General features: G+C 35.3%; 2 protein-coding genes across 5 annotated transcripts in view; both read right to left on the reverse strand.

The window, feature by feature from the left end:
* Positions 1-1114: 1114 nt before the first annotated feature.
* LOC104879898 (uncharacterized) lies at positions 1115-3481 on the reverse strand. Its single transcript, XM_010654337.3, has 4 exons — positions 3194-3481; positions 2707-2790; positions 2117-2260; positions 1115-1558 (listed from the first exon to the last, which is right to left on the reverse strand). Exons 1-4 carry the CDS (start codon positions 3278-3280, stop codon positions 1181-1183), a joined length of 693 nt encoding a protein of 230 aa, XP_010652639.2. The 5' UTR covers positions 3281-3481; the 3' UTR covers positions 1115-1180.
* A 7946-nt stretch (positions 3482-11427) lies between these two features.
* The window catches only part of LOC100258552 (uncharacterized), a 39939-nt gene continuing 33977 nt past the window's right edge, over positions 11428-17389 (reverse strand). For all 4 annotated transcript variants that reach the window (XM_059738416.1, XM_059738417.1, XM_059738415.1 and 1 more), the window contains 4 exons: positions 13575-13697; positions 13088-13171; positions 12498-12641; positions 11428-11913 (listed from right to left, as the gene is read on the reverse strand). In XM_059738416.1, coding sequence (XP_059594399.1) covers positions 11536-11913; positions 12498-12641; positions 13088-13171; positions 13575-13697 — 729 coding nt within the window. In that variant the 3' untranslated portion in view covers positions 11428-11535. The remainder of the gene's footprint in view (positions 11914-12497; positions 12642-13087; positions 13172-13574; positions 13698-17389) is intronic.

The following is a 17389-nucleotide window of genomic DNA, read 5'->3' on the forward strand; positions in this document are numbered from 1 at the left end:
GTCCCAAAGTTCAAAAGATCCTTACATCTTAAAGAAGCAAAACTTCTAGAGTACCGCTCATCAATGCCCTTGTCAGCCCAAATCACATAACTCGATCCAAACAAATATTTTCACTACCAAGAAGATGGAGGATACTGGACAGACAAGTTTCAGAGTTGAAACGCTACATAGAGGGCCTGATAAAAAGTGGAAACCTTTAAGAGTATTGTTGATCAGAAAGGGTCATAGTAAAATGTTAGAACCCACTTGAAAAGACATTGATATATTTGTATGGGTTGTAGCAGAAGTGAGATCAGTAGAGAGAGGAGTTTTGGCAAATAAAAAGGGGAGCAAGTTCAGGAGAGAAGGATACATTAGGGCTTGCATTTCAGCTTCTAAATAAGGAGGTTTCTTCACCATTCTTGGCTTGGTTGTACCACAGGGATTCTCCACCAAGTGTAGAAGCTGTGCTTGGTGAGATTTTTTCACTTTAGGTTGTAATTCTGTAGGCTTGAGAAGAAAAACATTTATAGTCCTCTTCCTGTCCTTGGACGGTTATTTGATAATATGCTTGTTTGTTAACAACCCACATGAAAGTTCTTTCTAGATTGAGATATAGCACTTGTTAAGTAGGTTTAAAGCTTGTTCGACAGTAATTCTAGTCTAAAGTTAGAAGTGCTCAACTATCAAACGAATTCTTACTCTATTTGAAGACTATTCTGCCAAACTAATCTGGAAGGTGAATTTCTAACAGCTCTACTAAAGTGTCTAGTATTGCAGCGGGGGATCAAGTGAACTAGACTAGCAGTCTAGTCAAGTAAAATAGCAAATCGACTTTAGTAGCCAGCTGTTGAATAAGGGTTGACTTTTCCAAAAATTGCCTCGTTTGATCTAGCGCTATTTATCTTTCAACATCCTTTTCTACCATGTTTCACTATCCAAACCAAGAATCTGTCCTAGAAGTACTTTTGCTTCAACATCTTCATGGCCTTCGGTGTTTTTAAAGTCACAGACAAACTTTCCTTTATAGTTGGTTATTTTAGTGAATAGGATTCACAGATGAGAAGATCTTACTTATCCAACAGGAGAGAGGGGAACTGAAAGAGACGATATGTAATTGTTGATCAGAAGGAAAGGACCAAAACAAACAAACAAAATTTTGAAAAGAAAATCGCTCCTATATATACAAGAATATCCACAATTAATGATCATCTGTCTCAAGAAAGCTCAACAAAAAACCACTCACAATACGTCTTGCTAGCGGATTAGGGATACTACGGCATAGCCGTCCATCAATATATGCTACTATGCCTGACAACACAAACTTGCCAATCCCCCATCTCCACATAAACTTCACCTTGAGCCCCTCCGCAGAGTGGTATGCAGGGACAATTGCTTTCTGATTCTCACCATCAGATTGGGATATTGGCACAATTGCTTTCTGATTGCCGTCATCAGATTTTTCCTTCCACGTTATGCTCCCAATAAGCTTACCAGCTTGCTTTCTCAGCATGCGGATGGCAAAACTCACAAAGAGGTGTTCACATAGAGTTAGAACCGTTGGTCCAATTTTCCATTCCTGGGGAAAACAAAAAACCGAAGGCAAGGAAAATAAAAATAAAAATAAACAATTGTCTTGAATATATATATATATCCATGGTACTGTCCATCGTACTGAAAAGTGACAACCAAATTACAAGTAGCCACATGGTTATTTCTTTGTATCTTGACAATAGTCTCATTCTTTGTACCTAGCTCTCAGTTCTTTGTATTTGAATACTATCTGTTTCATACCTAATTCTCATTTGTTCTTACCTGTGTTCAACAGTCCAAATTTGATCATATATACCAAAGACTTAAATTTAAAGTTTGATATATACCAAAGAGATGCCATTGACTTTTCCATATTTCATATAGGTTTTGTACTGGCTTTTAATGAAGTCCAAATTATGGCACAAAAAGTAACCCTCATAGCAAAGGAAAAATGGGGAAAAAAATACTTCTTCTGTGGTGGGTCGCCTTTATATGTTCACTTCTCCATCCTAGTTCTTCTAAACAGACTTTTGTAGGGCAACAACTCAAATTTCAGCCCTATGAAACAAAAATAGTGGCACACAAAATGAAGGCGGACACTTACACTTTCTCCTCGAAGATGGCGTAGAGGGCGAGAAGTTGTTGAAGAATCTCCTTTCAACAATGCCTTGCTTATAAGGAAACCCTTCACACGATCCATGATCTCTTCTATAAGGGAACTGTTTGGGGGTAGGTTTTTGAGGAAAACCTGTTGAGATTGATAAATGCGTAAGTTGCAGAAAACCAAATATATCATGGTTCTAGAAGGAACAGTGGTTTAAAAAGTTTCATCCAGTTAACATGTTTCCTATTAAGGAGCCTTTTGGCATTAAATTCATCTTTTGGGATTGAATTCATACAGACTCAGAGTAAATTCACATGATAAAATGAGCCATCATGGCTGGACCAAGTTTCAGACCATTCAGTTCAAATATAAATGAGCTTCAAATTCATTCATTAGACACAACAGATAGGTTCATCCTCATGATTAAAACAATCATGTCAGTTTTTTGTGGGCATGGATTAACACCTAATATCATTTTTTATACAGAAGTGCCGAATTGCATTTAGAAATGATGAGATAAAATGATAAATGGTACTTTTCCTATTTCTAATTGAAATGATGCACACATAGATGACAAATGGAAGAATTACCTGGTTGTCAATGACTCTCACCCTCAGGTATTCTTGTTTATATACTGTATCTAGCATGGCTTGCAGATATCCCTCAATATATAACTGCATTATTCCAAATAAATAAGTAGCGCCTAATCTCATAAATAAAGACTAATCAGAGGAAAATATCATGGTATTATATAACCTGCAAACACAAGAAAAAACAAAAATAACCCCGAAAATACAATTGCTTCGGCATAGTGATAAATTCTCATGAATTCATGCTGATTGAGCTATATTTTCTTAGTTATGTGGAAATTTATAATTAAACATCCACATTGTTATCCATTTTTTCAACTAATCGACTATAATATATTACTGTCTTTTAAACACTCCTTTCTCTGCAAATTCAGAAAGGGAGGGTGGCATTAATCCACCTGAACAACTAATGCAGTATTTATGGCAATCAAGATGAGATACGCAAAAGAATAAATAGTCACAAAATAAAACATTTGACAGAAGCTACCTCGTCAACCCCAGGGCTTCTATCAAGCTTAATTTTTCTATCTGGGCCACCTTCTACAAAAGCAGTCCCCAAAAGTGACGGCTCCATCGCCAGTCTTAGTATTCCTTGATGAAAACCACTCACCTGATGAAATAGCAGAGAGAGGTAAAATGGATGTGAGTGGAAGAAAGAAAGAGAGAAGAAGATGATTCCTCACTTAATTAGACCACAGAAATTTTAAAAAGTATAAATACATGATATATAATTATTAGAGGAAAAAGAAAAGTCTGACATAGAGCTCTTCAATCTCTAGAATTATTCCATGATCTACTCCCTACTAATATGATCAAGAACGGTTGGCCAAACCAAAATTTATGAATCTGAATAGATGCCATGTTGCTCCTACTAACACTCAACCCAGTACATAGATGTCATGATTCCCAACTTGCCAACCATATATTGGAACGTGATTGTTGATATTCCTATTATGACGATATCTGTGAGCTATAGCTTTTGTTATAAAAAGTGTGGAAATTTTGTTCACTCTCAATTTTTTTCTTTGATTAAGCGTCTATCTATCTCAACATGTTTGGTATGGTCATGTTGAATTAAATTATGTCCAATATTGATTGCAACTTTATTATCTCAATAAATCTTTAGTGGTTCTTTAGGCTCTAAGTCACACTCTTTGAGTTGTCCTTTAATCCATAAGACTTCACATATTCGTTGAGCCATAGCTTGGAATTCAGTTTTAGCATTTGTGAAACCAACTGATTAATCTTGGTTTTAATGATAATGAAACAAGGTTTGAATCTAATGTTTTATCTTAATTGTATTTAGGCAAGAAGATTTCCAAAGTAATCTTCTTTATTCCCAAAGGGAAGGGGAAGCTTGAGTGCCCCTTATATTTGGGTACAATAATGGTGATATAAGGGGCAGCAAGAGTCAATTGGGCCAACTTGATGTCCACACTTCTCAGTTTTGTGGCATGGGTGGAGCCACCGGGCTTTGCTTCTTTAAAGAACTGGACTGTGGGTGGAGCCTGAGCCACTTTCAGAGTACTACTCTTTCCAGTGGAGGAATGCTTCCAAACAACATTGTTGAACTCCTTGCCACTCGTGAGAAGTATGTCTCTCTCTCTCTCTCTCTCTCTCATTCATGTTATGGAGCTTGATTTCTTGGCATGAGTTTGTAATCTGGAGGACATATTTGTTGCAGGCAAGTCTTCTTATCGGACTCTGATGAAGAGAAGGCCGAGGAAAAGCCATCCTCAAAGAGGAAAAAGTCCAGAGGCAATGGGTGAAGGACCTCTTCTTTTTATCTTGATGGAAGAATGGTTTATTCTAGGTTCATGTAGTTTAGAAATTGAAATAAATATTTATTTTTCCTTCAATTATTATTGCAGGCCAGATCCTGTTATACTGAAGGACATACCACCTCCTCCATGCTTACAAGACGCCTTGGAATTTTTGAAGAAAAAGAAAATGCATGTTTCAAGGTCATCATCAGTTTTGCACAACTCTAACCAAGCTTTCCGCCTCCTATCAACATCTGGCTTGTTAAGTAAGAAATGAGGAACTAGAATGTCAGCTTATTGAGTATTAATGCTATTTTTGCACTACCCCTGCTCCATCAGAAGCACATGGTTGTTCATGATCAACATATTTTATGAGTTTAACGTCTTGTGTTATTAATTGCATTGTTCACCACCACTGGAAAGGGGATACCGCCATTTTTCTTATGGACTTTAGCTCATGGCTAGTCTTATACAATATATATAATTTGAGATATATATAAATATGTGAGGATCCACCAAAATGCACTATGCATAATCCTACTAGATTCCAACAGTCTTCCCAACTTCGCTTTCATTTTATAGGCTCTACCAAGTAGCAATGCTCTCTGGTGCCTTTTTTCTTAGGAAAATTTATGCAAGTCATCACGACGTGCAAGTTTACCTAGAAAGGATGCCCCAAAATGATATGATAATTCAATGTTTTTTACTCAATGGTCATAGATCCACTTATCTTGCCATTAGAATACAAGTGTGGACTCTTTCCCACTTATCCTTTTTCTTTTTGGTAGAATATTTCCCCACTTGCCCACTTTCTTATACATAGCTCCCTTGCTTTATGCTCTGGATAGATAAGTGTACAATGAGAGGTTATTTCTTTACCAGTCCCATCAACTATAGGAGCTCCCATGCCATTTTTGTCTGCTATAATTTTATGTCAGTGTGTAGAATAAAGTCCTTTAGTTCTGCGTTTGGAGTGTTCTAGTAAGGATCATCCATGGACTTGCAGTGGCCGTCAGAGATTTACTTAGGAGTGAATCATAGATTCATAAGGTGATTTCTTTAAGGAGTTTCACTGCTTAGAATGGATTTAGGACCATCAGCTTGTGAGGCCATTCCTCTCAGCCGCATGGGATCAGTCTCCTTACAAAGTGCCGGAATCCAAAAGTTGAGTACTAAGGGGCTGTTTGGTATGTCGGAATGAGGAATGGAAATGAATATTTTGTTTCCATTCTTATTTCTTAGTAGATAGAAATGAACTTGATAATTCTATTTCTAGCATTTGGATGAACTTAGGAATGCAAGATTGAAATGATTATTTGTTTCCATTTCAATGTTTGATAATAATAGGAATGGAAATGAAAAGGAAATAAATTTACAATAATATCTTTTCATATAAGTTAAAATAATTTTTTTAAAATAAATAAATAAATAAATTTTGAGAGTTTTTTTGTTATTAAATAATAAGACTAAAAAATAGATATATACTTAATAAATAAAAAATTAATCATAAAAAATCATATAACCCTAATGTATAAATGTTCAATTATCATTTTTATTAAAAATTTGAATAATTTGTCATGTTTAAAGTAGTTATAAAATTATATTTTAATAAAAAAAATGTATTTATTATAATATTTAAATTCTCAAAATTAGCAAATGTTTTTCCTATTTCCAAAAGAGGAAATAAAAGAATTCAAATTTCATTCAAAACCCTGGAAATTAGAAATTGAAATTTTTTTTCAAAACCTTAGAAATTAGAAATTGAAATTTTTTTTCTATATGTCGTGGAATGTTTGATTGATTCAGTTTAGGAGAATCACTTATTTCATATAAGTGAATGATGAATGAGTCTCTAACTTTGCAAAGAAGATAAACATAAAATAGTAAATTTAGGATATTTTATATTATTAAATGGGTCTAATGAATCAGAATATCATCTACTTTCGATGAATTCAAATTTGACTAAATTGGATTTGATTTCTGTCTGCATAATTTTTTTATTCCATTTATGTCTTCTTAACATTTACCCAAATATGTCTATTCCCCAAAGGTGTGTTTCATTTTATTGGATTACAAGCTTTAGGATATTTTATATTATCAAATGAGTCTAATGAATCAGAATATCACATACTTTCGATGAATTCAAATCTTACTAAATTGGATTTGATTTCTGTCTGAATAATTTTTTTATTTCATTTATATCTTCTTAACATTTATCCAAATATAGGAATAAGGAATAAAGAAAAAAATAAATGAGATGTCTACTCCTACTCCCCGAAGGTGTGTCTCGTTTTATTGGGTTACAAGCTTGAGGGTGGGACTTGATGGTGGAATGGAATGGATGAGATTTTCGTTCCAATCTTTGGATAAGTGTCTTATTTTTTACAAATTTTAAAATTATAGGTATAAAACAGGCCCCACTTATAAAATAAACAATGACAACAAAAAAGGCACACTCATTCTATTTATTTTTATTATTATTTATTTTTATTTTTTTATAGAAATAGTAGGAGACTACAATAAGAAACCACACATGCATCGCTGGATGACTGACTCTGCCTGTTCAAGGGTTCAATGTCTCAATTCCCTTATGCTGCATCGAATTCGATGAGCACTTCAGAGAGATTTGTGCTTGAATATTGTCATCCAATATATCCACTCCAAAGATTTAAAAGAGTTGTCGGTGGAACCCATAGAAATTTTACCAGGGATGTCATGGGCTTTAGACTGATAAAATCCATGTGTTCTTACAATAATTTGTTGGCATCAGATGGATTTTTCTGATACCCTACTTAGAAATGTTTAAAAGATGAACATGTAGAAGGAGATGGTAAATGACAATGGAGTTGTGGATTCATCCCTTGCAACCGCTGAGACCACCTTAACAAAAAATACCACATAATTTGAAATCAAACAATTTTTATTTAGCAACTAGTAGCATATAAATGGATCCCTCTTGGGCGGTCAAGGATTGGAGAAAGCGTCGTCCTGTAGATCTACCCATTTGTCCTTGTCAACCGTAACGGAAGATGGTGAGGTGCTCAGCAGAGCTCGGACCCTGGTGCGGACCTTGTGATAGCGAATGCGTCGGAGGACCACATCTTTGTCAAGGGTTTCTGAAGATCTTAAGTAGAGGTGGCTTGTGACTGAACTCATTGTTTCAGCCCCATCTTCACCTGGTGATTGGTGGTTCACCTTCTGGGCGAGTGAGGATGAAGGTGGGGCTTTAGTTATCCTGTAATCCATTGCTTAGGACTAAGGAGGAAGCTGCAGGAATAGCAGACTGGGGTTGCCATATACGTGTTCTAACTTGTATATATAGCGGTTTTGTGGCTTGCTGGGTTCTTTGGATTTATTTTGTAATGGTGTTTGGAAGTGGTTTCCTTGGTTGTTTCATAGTTCGAAACCAGTGGCTTCTTAAAAGCAAGCACTTCAATCCATGGGGATTGGTGGCTGTCTTTCTTTAGGGGAAGGATTGGACTTCACTATATAAAACTCAAAAATTTCCTTTTAAAATAAAAATTACAAATATGTTGATAAATTCAGATTTTTAATTAAAAAAAAATTGAACCAAGTATGTCATTAATATAAAACTTTTTTAAATTAAAAAATAATTTAGAATATGAAATTTGCTTTAATTTGAAAAACTGACTTGGTATATGTTCCAACTCGAAAAATCAAGATTTTAAAAATTGGACAAAATTGGCCAATGTGATTGTCGATCAATATTGGTTTGATCCAATCAATTGGATAAAAAAGAAATCAAATTTGAATTGAACCGATTGAACCGATGATTCACTAGACGAATCAAACGATTCCTTGCGAACTGTCCGATTCAACCCTTTTTTTTTCCTGTCAAAACCCCTACCGAAAACCACCCCCCCTATTGGAAAACACCCCTGGTTGGAAAACCCAACCCCCACCCACCTTCTTTCCCCTTTTCGGTAGCCCCTCTTCTCCTTTCCTTTCCAAATTTTTTATTTTTTACCTTATCTCATTATTATTTATTTATTTATTATTTTAATTTAAATTAATGAAAACATTATAATTTTAAATATATTTTTTATTTTTAAATAAGTTTTTGTTTTAAAAATAAATTTTAAATTAAAATTATGATTTTCAAATATAATTTTAAATTTATAAAATTATATTTTATAATTATTTTAAATTTTAATAATTTATATATTATATATTTATGATGTGATCGGTTCAATCATCAGTCTAATCAACCAACCATGAATCAATAACTTTAATGACACGTCTAGTAACGAAAAGATTGAAAAAAATAGATTAGGTGAAGAATGGAACTATTTAAGGCCCAAAACAATGGGCAGTTTCAATTATTTCGAACACAAAACAAAGGGCGTCCAAAATCTGGATGAGCCTGCTCTCGCTTTCTCTGCTGACTATAAAACTGATACAGGAACTAATTCGGGTGTTGGGTGGCTCATGGTTTCTTTCTCAGCTGCCCATGGGCCGCACGTGGAAAAAGATGGGGACGAACCTGTGGACGACGAGCTGAGTGACCTCTAGGCTTGGTTCTGTACTCATGCTGCTCCAGTTTTGGTCATCTTTCTTTATTAGCTCAAGAAACGTGGCCTATTTGTCAGCAAGCAAATAATTTAGGCCCATAAAATAAAACTCAATGGGATGTTAAGGCATGAGTTATAGTGTCCAGATGGGTTGGTATATTAAATATGATTAACAGTCCTCTCATAATTATAAGGTCAAAAGAGCTTTATCCCTTAAAATGGGTCATCCATGATCAACGTCTAATGATGTAATAATCAAGGATGAGATTGGGTCATCCATGATCAATGTTTAACAATACAATAATGTTAAGGCGGTAATCAACTAGAGAACTGAGGCAAACCACTCAATGACCGTGCGACTAGACCCACCAAGTCAGAACAGCCCCCAGTTATATATAAAGACTCACAAGGTGAGAAGATTTTTCCATCTCTAACCATTTTATTTGTTGAAGTCCTCTAGTTGCCCATGCTTGACTACACTGTTTCAGAGAGGTTAGCCTTACCAACCTCCTCACTCTGACTAGCCACTCGTCTTGCAGGGAAAGGTCATAATCTAGTGTTCGTCCACCGTTACTCCAAAGATGAAACAAATTATTGCCATATGAGGGAAACGTAGAAAAGTCGATAACAATAATCGTGGTGCGAACTCACACGAATAGTAGGCAACCATAAGAAGACCCTCCCTCCTATACAACTTTAAGAACAACCGAGGGCAATGAGAAGATGAATTTCGAGAAGGAAAAGGCTTTGTGAAGAATAGAGATCTAGCTAGGAGAAATGAGGCCTTGGTCCAAGAAGATGAGACGGTTAGGGGGTGGTTAGATAATGTTAGTTGTCTCACTTCAGAGCCCTTAAGGAGGGGTCGCATAAAAGAGGAAGGGATCATGAAAGAAACACCATGAATTTGAAGCAATTTAGGCATCGTTAAGAGCAAACAACCCTATCGCTTCATAGTGAGGCTCTTACGGTTGTTCAACCTTGGTTTGATGAGGGACAATGACCACCACGAGGCAGGACCCGAGAGCTTATGGCCCTTTAGGCCATTTGGGGAATTACCTCAACTCTATACATAAGCCACATCCTCCATGAAGAAGCTCTGAAGTGATTTGTTGATTTAACATCTTCAATCACATAGGTGACTCACTTGAGCGTTTAATGCATGTACGCCAAATGATGGCATTAGCACAAGGGTTGACATTGTTGTAGTTCCATCACCTTCTAGTCCAATCAATCTTGAATTTTGAAGAACTAGGGTAAATATTTACGGTGTAGTATATTCACTTTGTCCACAAGCAAAAGGTATTGAAGACATTCTTCCAAGTCCAGAAGGTCGCAAGAGAATTAATATGCACGTACATACAATGATTTAGCATCAAGCTATCCAAAATTCAAGGGAAGAAGCAGAACTTCTAGAGTACCGCTCATCAATGCCCTTGTCAACCCAAGTCACATAACTCGATCCAAACAAATATTTTCACTACCAAGAAGATGCAGGATACTGGACCAACAAGTTTCAAAGTTGAAACGCTACATAGAGGGCCTGATAAAAAGTGGAAACCAGAGTATTGTTGATCAGAAAGGGTCATAGTAAAATGTTAGAACCCACTTGAAAAGACATTGATATATTTGTATGGGTTGTAGCAGAAGTGAGAGCAGTAGAGGAGTTTTGGGAAATAAAAAGGGGAGCAAGTTCAGGAGAGAAGGATACATTAGGGCTTGCATTTCAGCTTCTAAATGAGGTTTCTTCACCATTCTTGGCTTGGTTGTACTACAGGGATTCTCCACCAAGTGTGGAAGCTGTGCTTGGTGAGATTTATTCACCAAGTGTGGAACTTTCTGTAGGCTTGAGAAGAAAAACATTTATAGTCCTCTTCCTGTCCTTGGACGGTTGTTTGATAATATGCTTGTTTGTTAACAACCCACATGAAAGTTCTTTCTAGATTGAGATATAGCACTTGTTAAGTAGGTTTAAAGCTTGTTTGACAGTAATTCTAGTCTAAAGTTAGAAGTGCTCAACTATCAAACGAATTCTTACTCTATTTGAAGACTATTCTGCCAAACTAATCTGGAAGGTGAATTTCTAACAGCTCTACTGAAGTGTCTAGTTTTGCAGCTGGGGATCAAGTGAACTAGACTAGCAGTCTAGTCAAGTAAAATAGCAAATCGACTTTAGTAGCCAGTTGTTGAATAAGGGTTGACTTTTCCAAAAATTGCCTCGTTTGATCTAGCGCTATTTATCTTTCAACATCCTTTTCTACCATGTTTCACTATCCAAACCAAGAATGTGTCCTAGAAGTACTTTTGCTTCAACATCTTCATGGCCTTTCGTGTTTTTAAAGTCACAGACAAACTTTCCTTTATAGTTGGTTATTTTAGTGAATAGGATTCACAGATGAGAAGATTTTACTTATCCAACAGGAGAGAGGGGAACTGAAAGAGACGATATGTAATTGTTGATCAAAAGGAAAGGACCAAAACAAACAAACAAAATTTTGAAAAGAAAATTGTTCCTATATATACAAGAATATCCACAATTAATGATCATCTTTCTCAAGAAAGCTCAACAAAAAACCACTCACAATACGTCTTGCTAGCGGATTAGGGATACTACGGCATAGCCGTCCATCAATATATGCTACTATGCCGGACAAAACAAACTTGCCAATCCCCCATCTCCACATAAACTTCACCTTGAGCCCCTCCGCAGAGTGGGATGCAGGGACAATTGCTTTCTGATTCTCACCATCAGATTGGGATGTTGGCACAATTGCTTTCTGATTGCCGTCATCAGATTTTTCCTTCCACGTTATGCTCCCAATAAGCTTACCAGCTTGCTTTCTCAGCATGCGGATGGAAAAACTCACAAAGAGGTGTTCACATAGAGTTAGAACCGTTGGTCCAATTTTCCATTCCTGGGGAAAACAAAAAACATAAGCCAAGGAAAATAAAAATAAAAATAAACAATTGTCTTGAATATATATATATATATGTATGTATGTATTCAATGGTTTTTCCATGGTACTGTCCATCATACTGAAAAGTGACAACCGAATTACAAGTAGCCACATGGTTATTTCTTTGAATCTTGACAATAGTCTCATTCTTTGTACCTAGCTCTCTGTTCTTTGTATTTTAATACTGTCTGTTTCATACCTAATTCTCATTTGTTCTTACCTGTGTTCAACAGTCCAAATTTGATCATATATACCAAAGACTTAAATTTAAAGTTTGATATATACCAAAGAGATGCCATTGACTTTTCCATATTTCATATAGGTTTTGTAATGGCTTTTAATGAAGTCCAAATTATGGCACAAAAAGTAACTCTTATAGCAAAGGAAAAATGGGGAAAAAAATACTTCTTCTGTGGTGGGTCCTCTTTATATGTTCACTTCTCCATCCTAGTTCTTCTAAACAGACTTTTGTAGGGCGACAACTCAAATTTCAGCCCTATGAAACAAAAATAGAGGCACACAAAATGAAGGCGGACACTTACACTTTCTCCTCGAAGATGGCGTAGAGGGCGAGAAGTTGTTGAAGAATCTCCTTTCAACAATGCCTTGCTTATAAGGAAACCCTTCACACGATCCATGATCTCTTCTATAAGGGAACTGTTTGGGGGTAGGTTTTTGAGGAAAACCTGTTGAGATTGATAAATGCGTAAGTTGCAGAAAACCAAATATATCATGGTTCTAGAAGGAACAGTGGTTTAAAAAGTTTCATCCAGTTAACATGTTTCCTATTAAGAAGCCTTTTGGCATTAAATTCATCTTTTGGCATTGAATGCATACAGACTCAGAGTAACTTCACATGATAAAATGAGCCATCATGGCTGGACCAAGTTTCAGACCATTCAGTTCAAATATAAATGAGCTTCAAATTCATTCATTAGACACAACAGATAGGTTCATCCTCATGATTAAAACAATCATGTCAGTTTTTTGTGGGCATGGATTAACACCTAATATCATTTTTTATACAGAAGTGCCAAATTGCATTTAGAAATGATGAGATAAAATGATAAATGGTACTTTTCCTATTTCTAATTGAAATGATGCACACATAGATGACAAATGGAAGAATTACCTGGTTGTCAATGACTCTCACCCTCAGGTATTCTTGTTTATATACTGTATCTAGCATGGCTTGCAGATATCCCTCAATATATAACTGCATTATTCCAAATAAATAAGTAGTGCCTAATCTCATAAATAAAGACTAATCAGAGGAAAATATCATGGTATTATATAACCTGCAAACACAAGAAAAAACAAAAATAACCCCGAAAATACAATTGCTTCAGCATAGTGATAAATTCTCATGAATTCATGCTGATTGAGCTATATTTTCTTAGTTATGTGGAAATTTATAATTAAACATCCACATTGTTATCCATTTTTTCAACTAATCGACTATAATATATTACTGTCTTTTAAACACTCCTTTCTCTGCAAATTCAGAAAGGGAGGGCGGCATTAATCCACCTGAACAACTAATGCAGTATTTATGTCAATCAAGATGAGATACGCAAAAGAATAAATAGTCACAAAATAAAACATTTGACAGAAGCTACCTCGTCAACCCCAGGGCTTCTATCAAGCTTAATTTTTCTATCTGGGCCACCTTCTACAAAAGCAGTCCCCAAAAGTGACGGCTCCATCGCCAGTCTTAGTATTCCTTGATGAAAACCACTCACCTGATGAAATAGCACAGAGAGGCAAAATGGATGTGAGTGGAAGAAAGAAAGAGAGAAGAAGATGATTCCTCACTTAATTAGACCATAGAAATTTTAAAAAGTATAAATGCATGATATATAATTATTAGAGGAAAAAGAAAAGTCTGACATAGAGCTCTTCAATCTCTAGAATTATTCCATGATCTACTCCCTACTAATATGCTCAAAAACGGTTGGCCAAACCAAATTTTATGAATCTGAATAGATGCCATGTTGCTCCTACTAACACTCAACCCAGTACATAGATGTCATGATTCCCAACTTGCCAACCATATATTGGAACGTGATTGTTGATATTCCTATTATGAAGATATCTGTGAGCTATAGCTTTTGTTGTAAAAAGTGTGGAAATTTTGTTCACTCTCAATTTTTTTCTTTGATTAAGCGTCTATCTATCTCAACATGTTTGGTATGGTCATGTTGAATTAAATTATGTCCAATATTGATTGCAACTTTATTATCTCAATAAATCTTTAGTGGTTCTTTAGGCTCTAAGTCACACTCTTTGAGTTGTCCTTTAATCCATAAGACTTCACATATTCGTTGAGCCATAGCTTGGAATTCAGCTTTAGCATTTGTGAAACCAAGGTTTGATTAATCTTGGTTTTAATGATAATAAAACAAGGTTTGAATCTAATGTTTTATCTTAATTGTGTTTAGGCAAGAAGATTTCCAAAGTGGCAATCAAAGATGTATCAAGCCTAAGGAAAATCAAGAAGAACAAGAGGACCGCAAAGAGGAGCTTTCAAGATCCTTTTGTCTAGGATCTCTTTGTAAGATTGTTAGTGCACTAGGATCTATTTGTAAGGTTGTTGGTGCACTAGGATCATGCATTTTATTTTTACTTAAACACCTAAAATCATCCAAGTGCTAAATTGTTTTAAATTATTTTGCAAATTGGATGATTTCATATTTTTGTTAAAACCTTGAGCCAAATTCTTTCTAAACTTGTTTTAAAAGGTTTTAAGAAATTAAATATAGGTTGTTGGAGATTCCAAACCTCAAACTAGGTTGTTTAAGCACTTCACAGTGCAACAAGTTGAGGGTCTAAGGAATTGGTTGAGTTGGTTGGACTCGACTGATCGAGGTGCATTTTGAACTCCCTCATTTCCAATAGCATATGCCTAACCGATTAAGGCAAAGCTTCGACTGGTTAAGGGCCAATTGAAGTTCTAACCTTCAACGGTTACTTGCCAAAGCATTAAACGCTCAACTGTCAATGAACCAATTGAATCGGTTCCTTGACCAATCGACCCCCAAACTTGCCTAATGACTAGTTTAGGCTTCCAAACCCTATTTAAAGGCTCAAAACTTTTTTTCTTTTTAGTGAGCAAGAGTTTTAAACCTTTTTTTAACATTATTTGAGCCTTGGGGGAATGTTTTGAGTGTACCTTAGTTTCAAACTTGCATATCCATTAGTGCACCTCAATCCTAGTTTATCTGATATCATTTAAGCTTAAAATTTGTATTAGGATTTTGTGAGAATATTTCTTATCATTTTTTGTAAACCTTTGAGAAGTAATATAAAATGTGGGGTATTACTTGAAGGAAAAATCTAAGTGTGAGGTATCACTTAGTGTTTGCTAAGTGTAGGACATCATTTGGAGATTGCAAGAGTGAGACATCCCTTGAGATGATTGTAAAAGGTGCTTGGAACCATAATCCATACGGTACTTAGAGCCATAAGACCAAGAGGGTTGAATGGAACCATAATCCAATTGTAATGCTTGGAGACTTGTTTTGGAAGCCTTACATTAGTGGAAACCTCACTCTGATTAGGAGATTAAGGAAAATGGACGTAGGTCGAGTAGCATTGAACCACTATAAAATCTTAAGTTTGCAATCTCTCATCCTTACTCTATTTTATATGCAATTTTTTTTCATCATATTTATTATATAATTGCATATAATTATCATTTGCATTCTCAAAATTTAAATTTGCAAAAAGTAACCATCACTCTACTCACCCCTCTCCCACCCTTTTCTCTCTTTCTCTTTCTAAGATGATTACCTTAAGTTAATATAATTAGAATCTTAACAGCATTGAATCTTGCCATAACTATTTGTTTCTTGCTTTTCCATATAACAAGATTATCTCCTACAAAAGAGCAATATCTCGTCGTTGATCTTCCATCTTCAAGAGGGCTAGCACAATCTATGTTTGTATGGGATTTTATTTAGAGGTGACTATTTCCCTTTACAGGAGTAGCCTTTAAATACTTTAAGATTCTTCAAACTGCTTCCATATGACTTTCCAATAGTGAGTATATAAACTGGCTTACAATACTTATTGCATAGGTTATGTCTGATCTTGTATGGGATAAGTAAATCAATTTTCCCACCAACTTTTGGTATCTTCATTTCTCAATGGAATTTCCTTCTATAATGAACCCCAATTTGTGGTGGGAAACAATGGGTATTTCTATTAGTTTACAACCGATCACTCTAGTTTCTTCTTGTACATCCAAGATGTACTTTCTTTAAGACACAATTATGCCACTATTGGATCTTGCCACTTCAATTCCAAGAATCTATTTTAGCTTCCCTAGGTTCTTCATCTCAAACTCATTTGCCAATCAACTTTTCAAACCTTCGATTTCTCTCATGTCATCACATATCATAATAATATCATCTACAAAGACAACAAACATAGTGATTTTCAAAAGTAATACGTGTTTAAAGAATAGAGTGCAATCCTCTAGACTTTGAAAGCAACCATCAACTACAAAAATTTAGTGAATCTTTCAAACCATGCTCTTATTGCTTTAGCCCTTACATAGAATTCTTCAATTTGCATACATTTTTATTATCCAAATGATACTTAAAGCCAAGTGGAAGATCCATGTACACATTTACTAGCTTTTCATGTAGAAAAACTTTTTTTTACATCAAATTGGTGTAATGATCAATCTAAATTAATTGCCAAAGATAATAAGACCTTAATAGACTTCATTTTCGCAATAGAGGCACACGTTTCTTGATTGTCAATGTCATAGGTTTGAGTGTAACCCTTAACAACCAGTCTAGATTTATGTCTTTCAATAGATCCATCAGCCTTATATTTAATATTGAACACTCACTTATAGCCCAAGATAATAAGACCTTAATAGACTTCATTTTCACAATAGAGGCACATGTTTCTTGATTGTCAATGTCATAGGTTTGAGTGTAACCCTTAGCAACCAGTCTAGATTTATGTCTCTCAATAGATCCATCGGCCTTATATTTAATAGTGAAAACTCACTTATAGCCCACTATTTTCTTTCCCTATGGTAATTCAACTACTTCCCCTGTTTCATTTATATGTAAAGCTCTCATTTCCACAAATATTGCTTCCTTCCACTTCAACTCTTTTGGAGCTCTTGTACATTTTTTTGGAATATACTCAAAAGATAAACTAGTGGTAAAAGCTTTGAAATTAGGATTAAGGCGGCGGTATGACACAACATTGGAAAGACGATGTTTTTTAAAACTTCTAACACTGTTCCTAATAGCAATAGGAACATCAAAATCAGTATCAAACAAGGGTTTTGGTGAAAAAAGAGTACCAGAATTACTTACCTTTGGGTTTGAAGATTGGTCATTAGAGAGAGAGATACAGTCCATTACCCTGTTCTGTTTTCTTCTTGAATAAACCAACCAACCTATGGATT

The sequence above is a fragment of the Vitis vinifera genome, chromosome 7 (genome assembly GCF_030704535.1).
Source record: "Vitis vinifera cultivar Pinot Noir 40024 chromosome 7, ASM3070453v1".
Lineage (NCBI taxonomy): Eukaryota > Viridiplantae > Streptophyta > Magnoliopsida > Vitales > Vitaceae > Vitis > Vitis vinifera.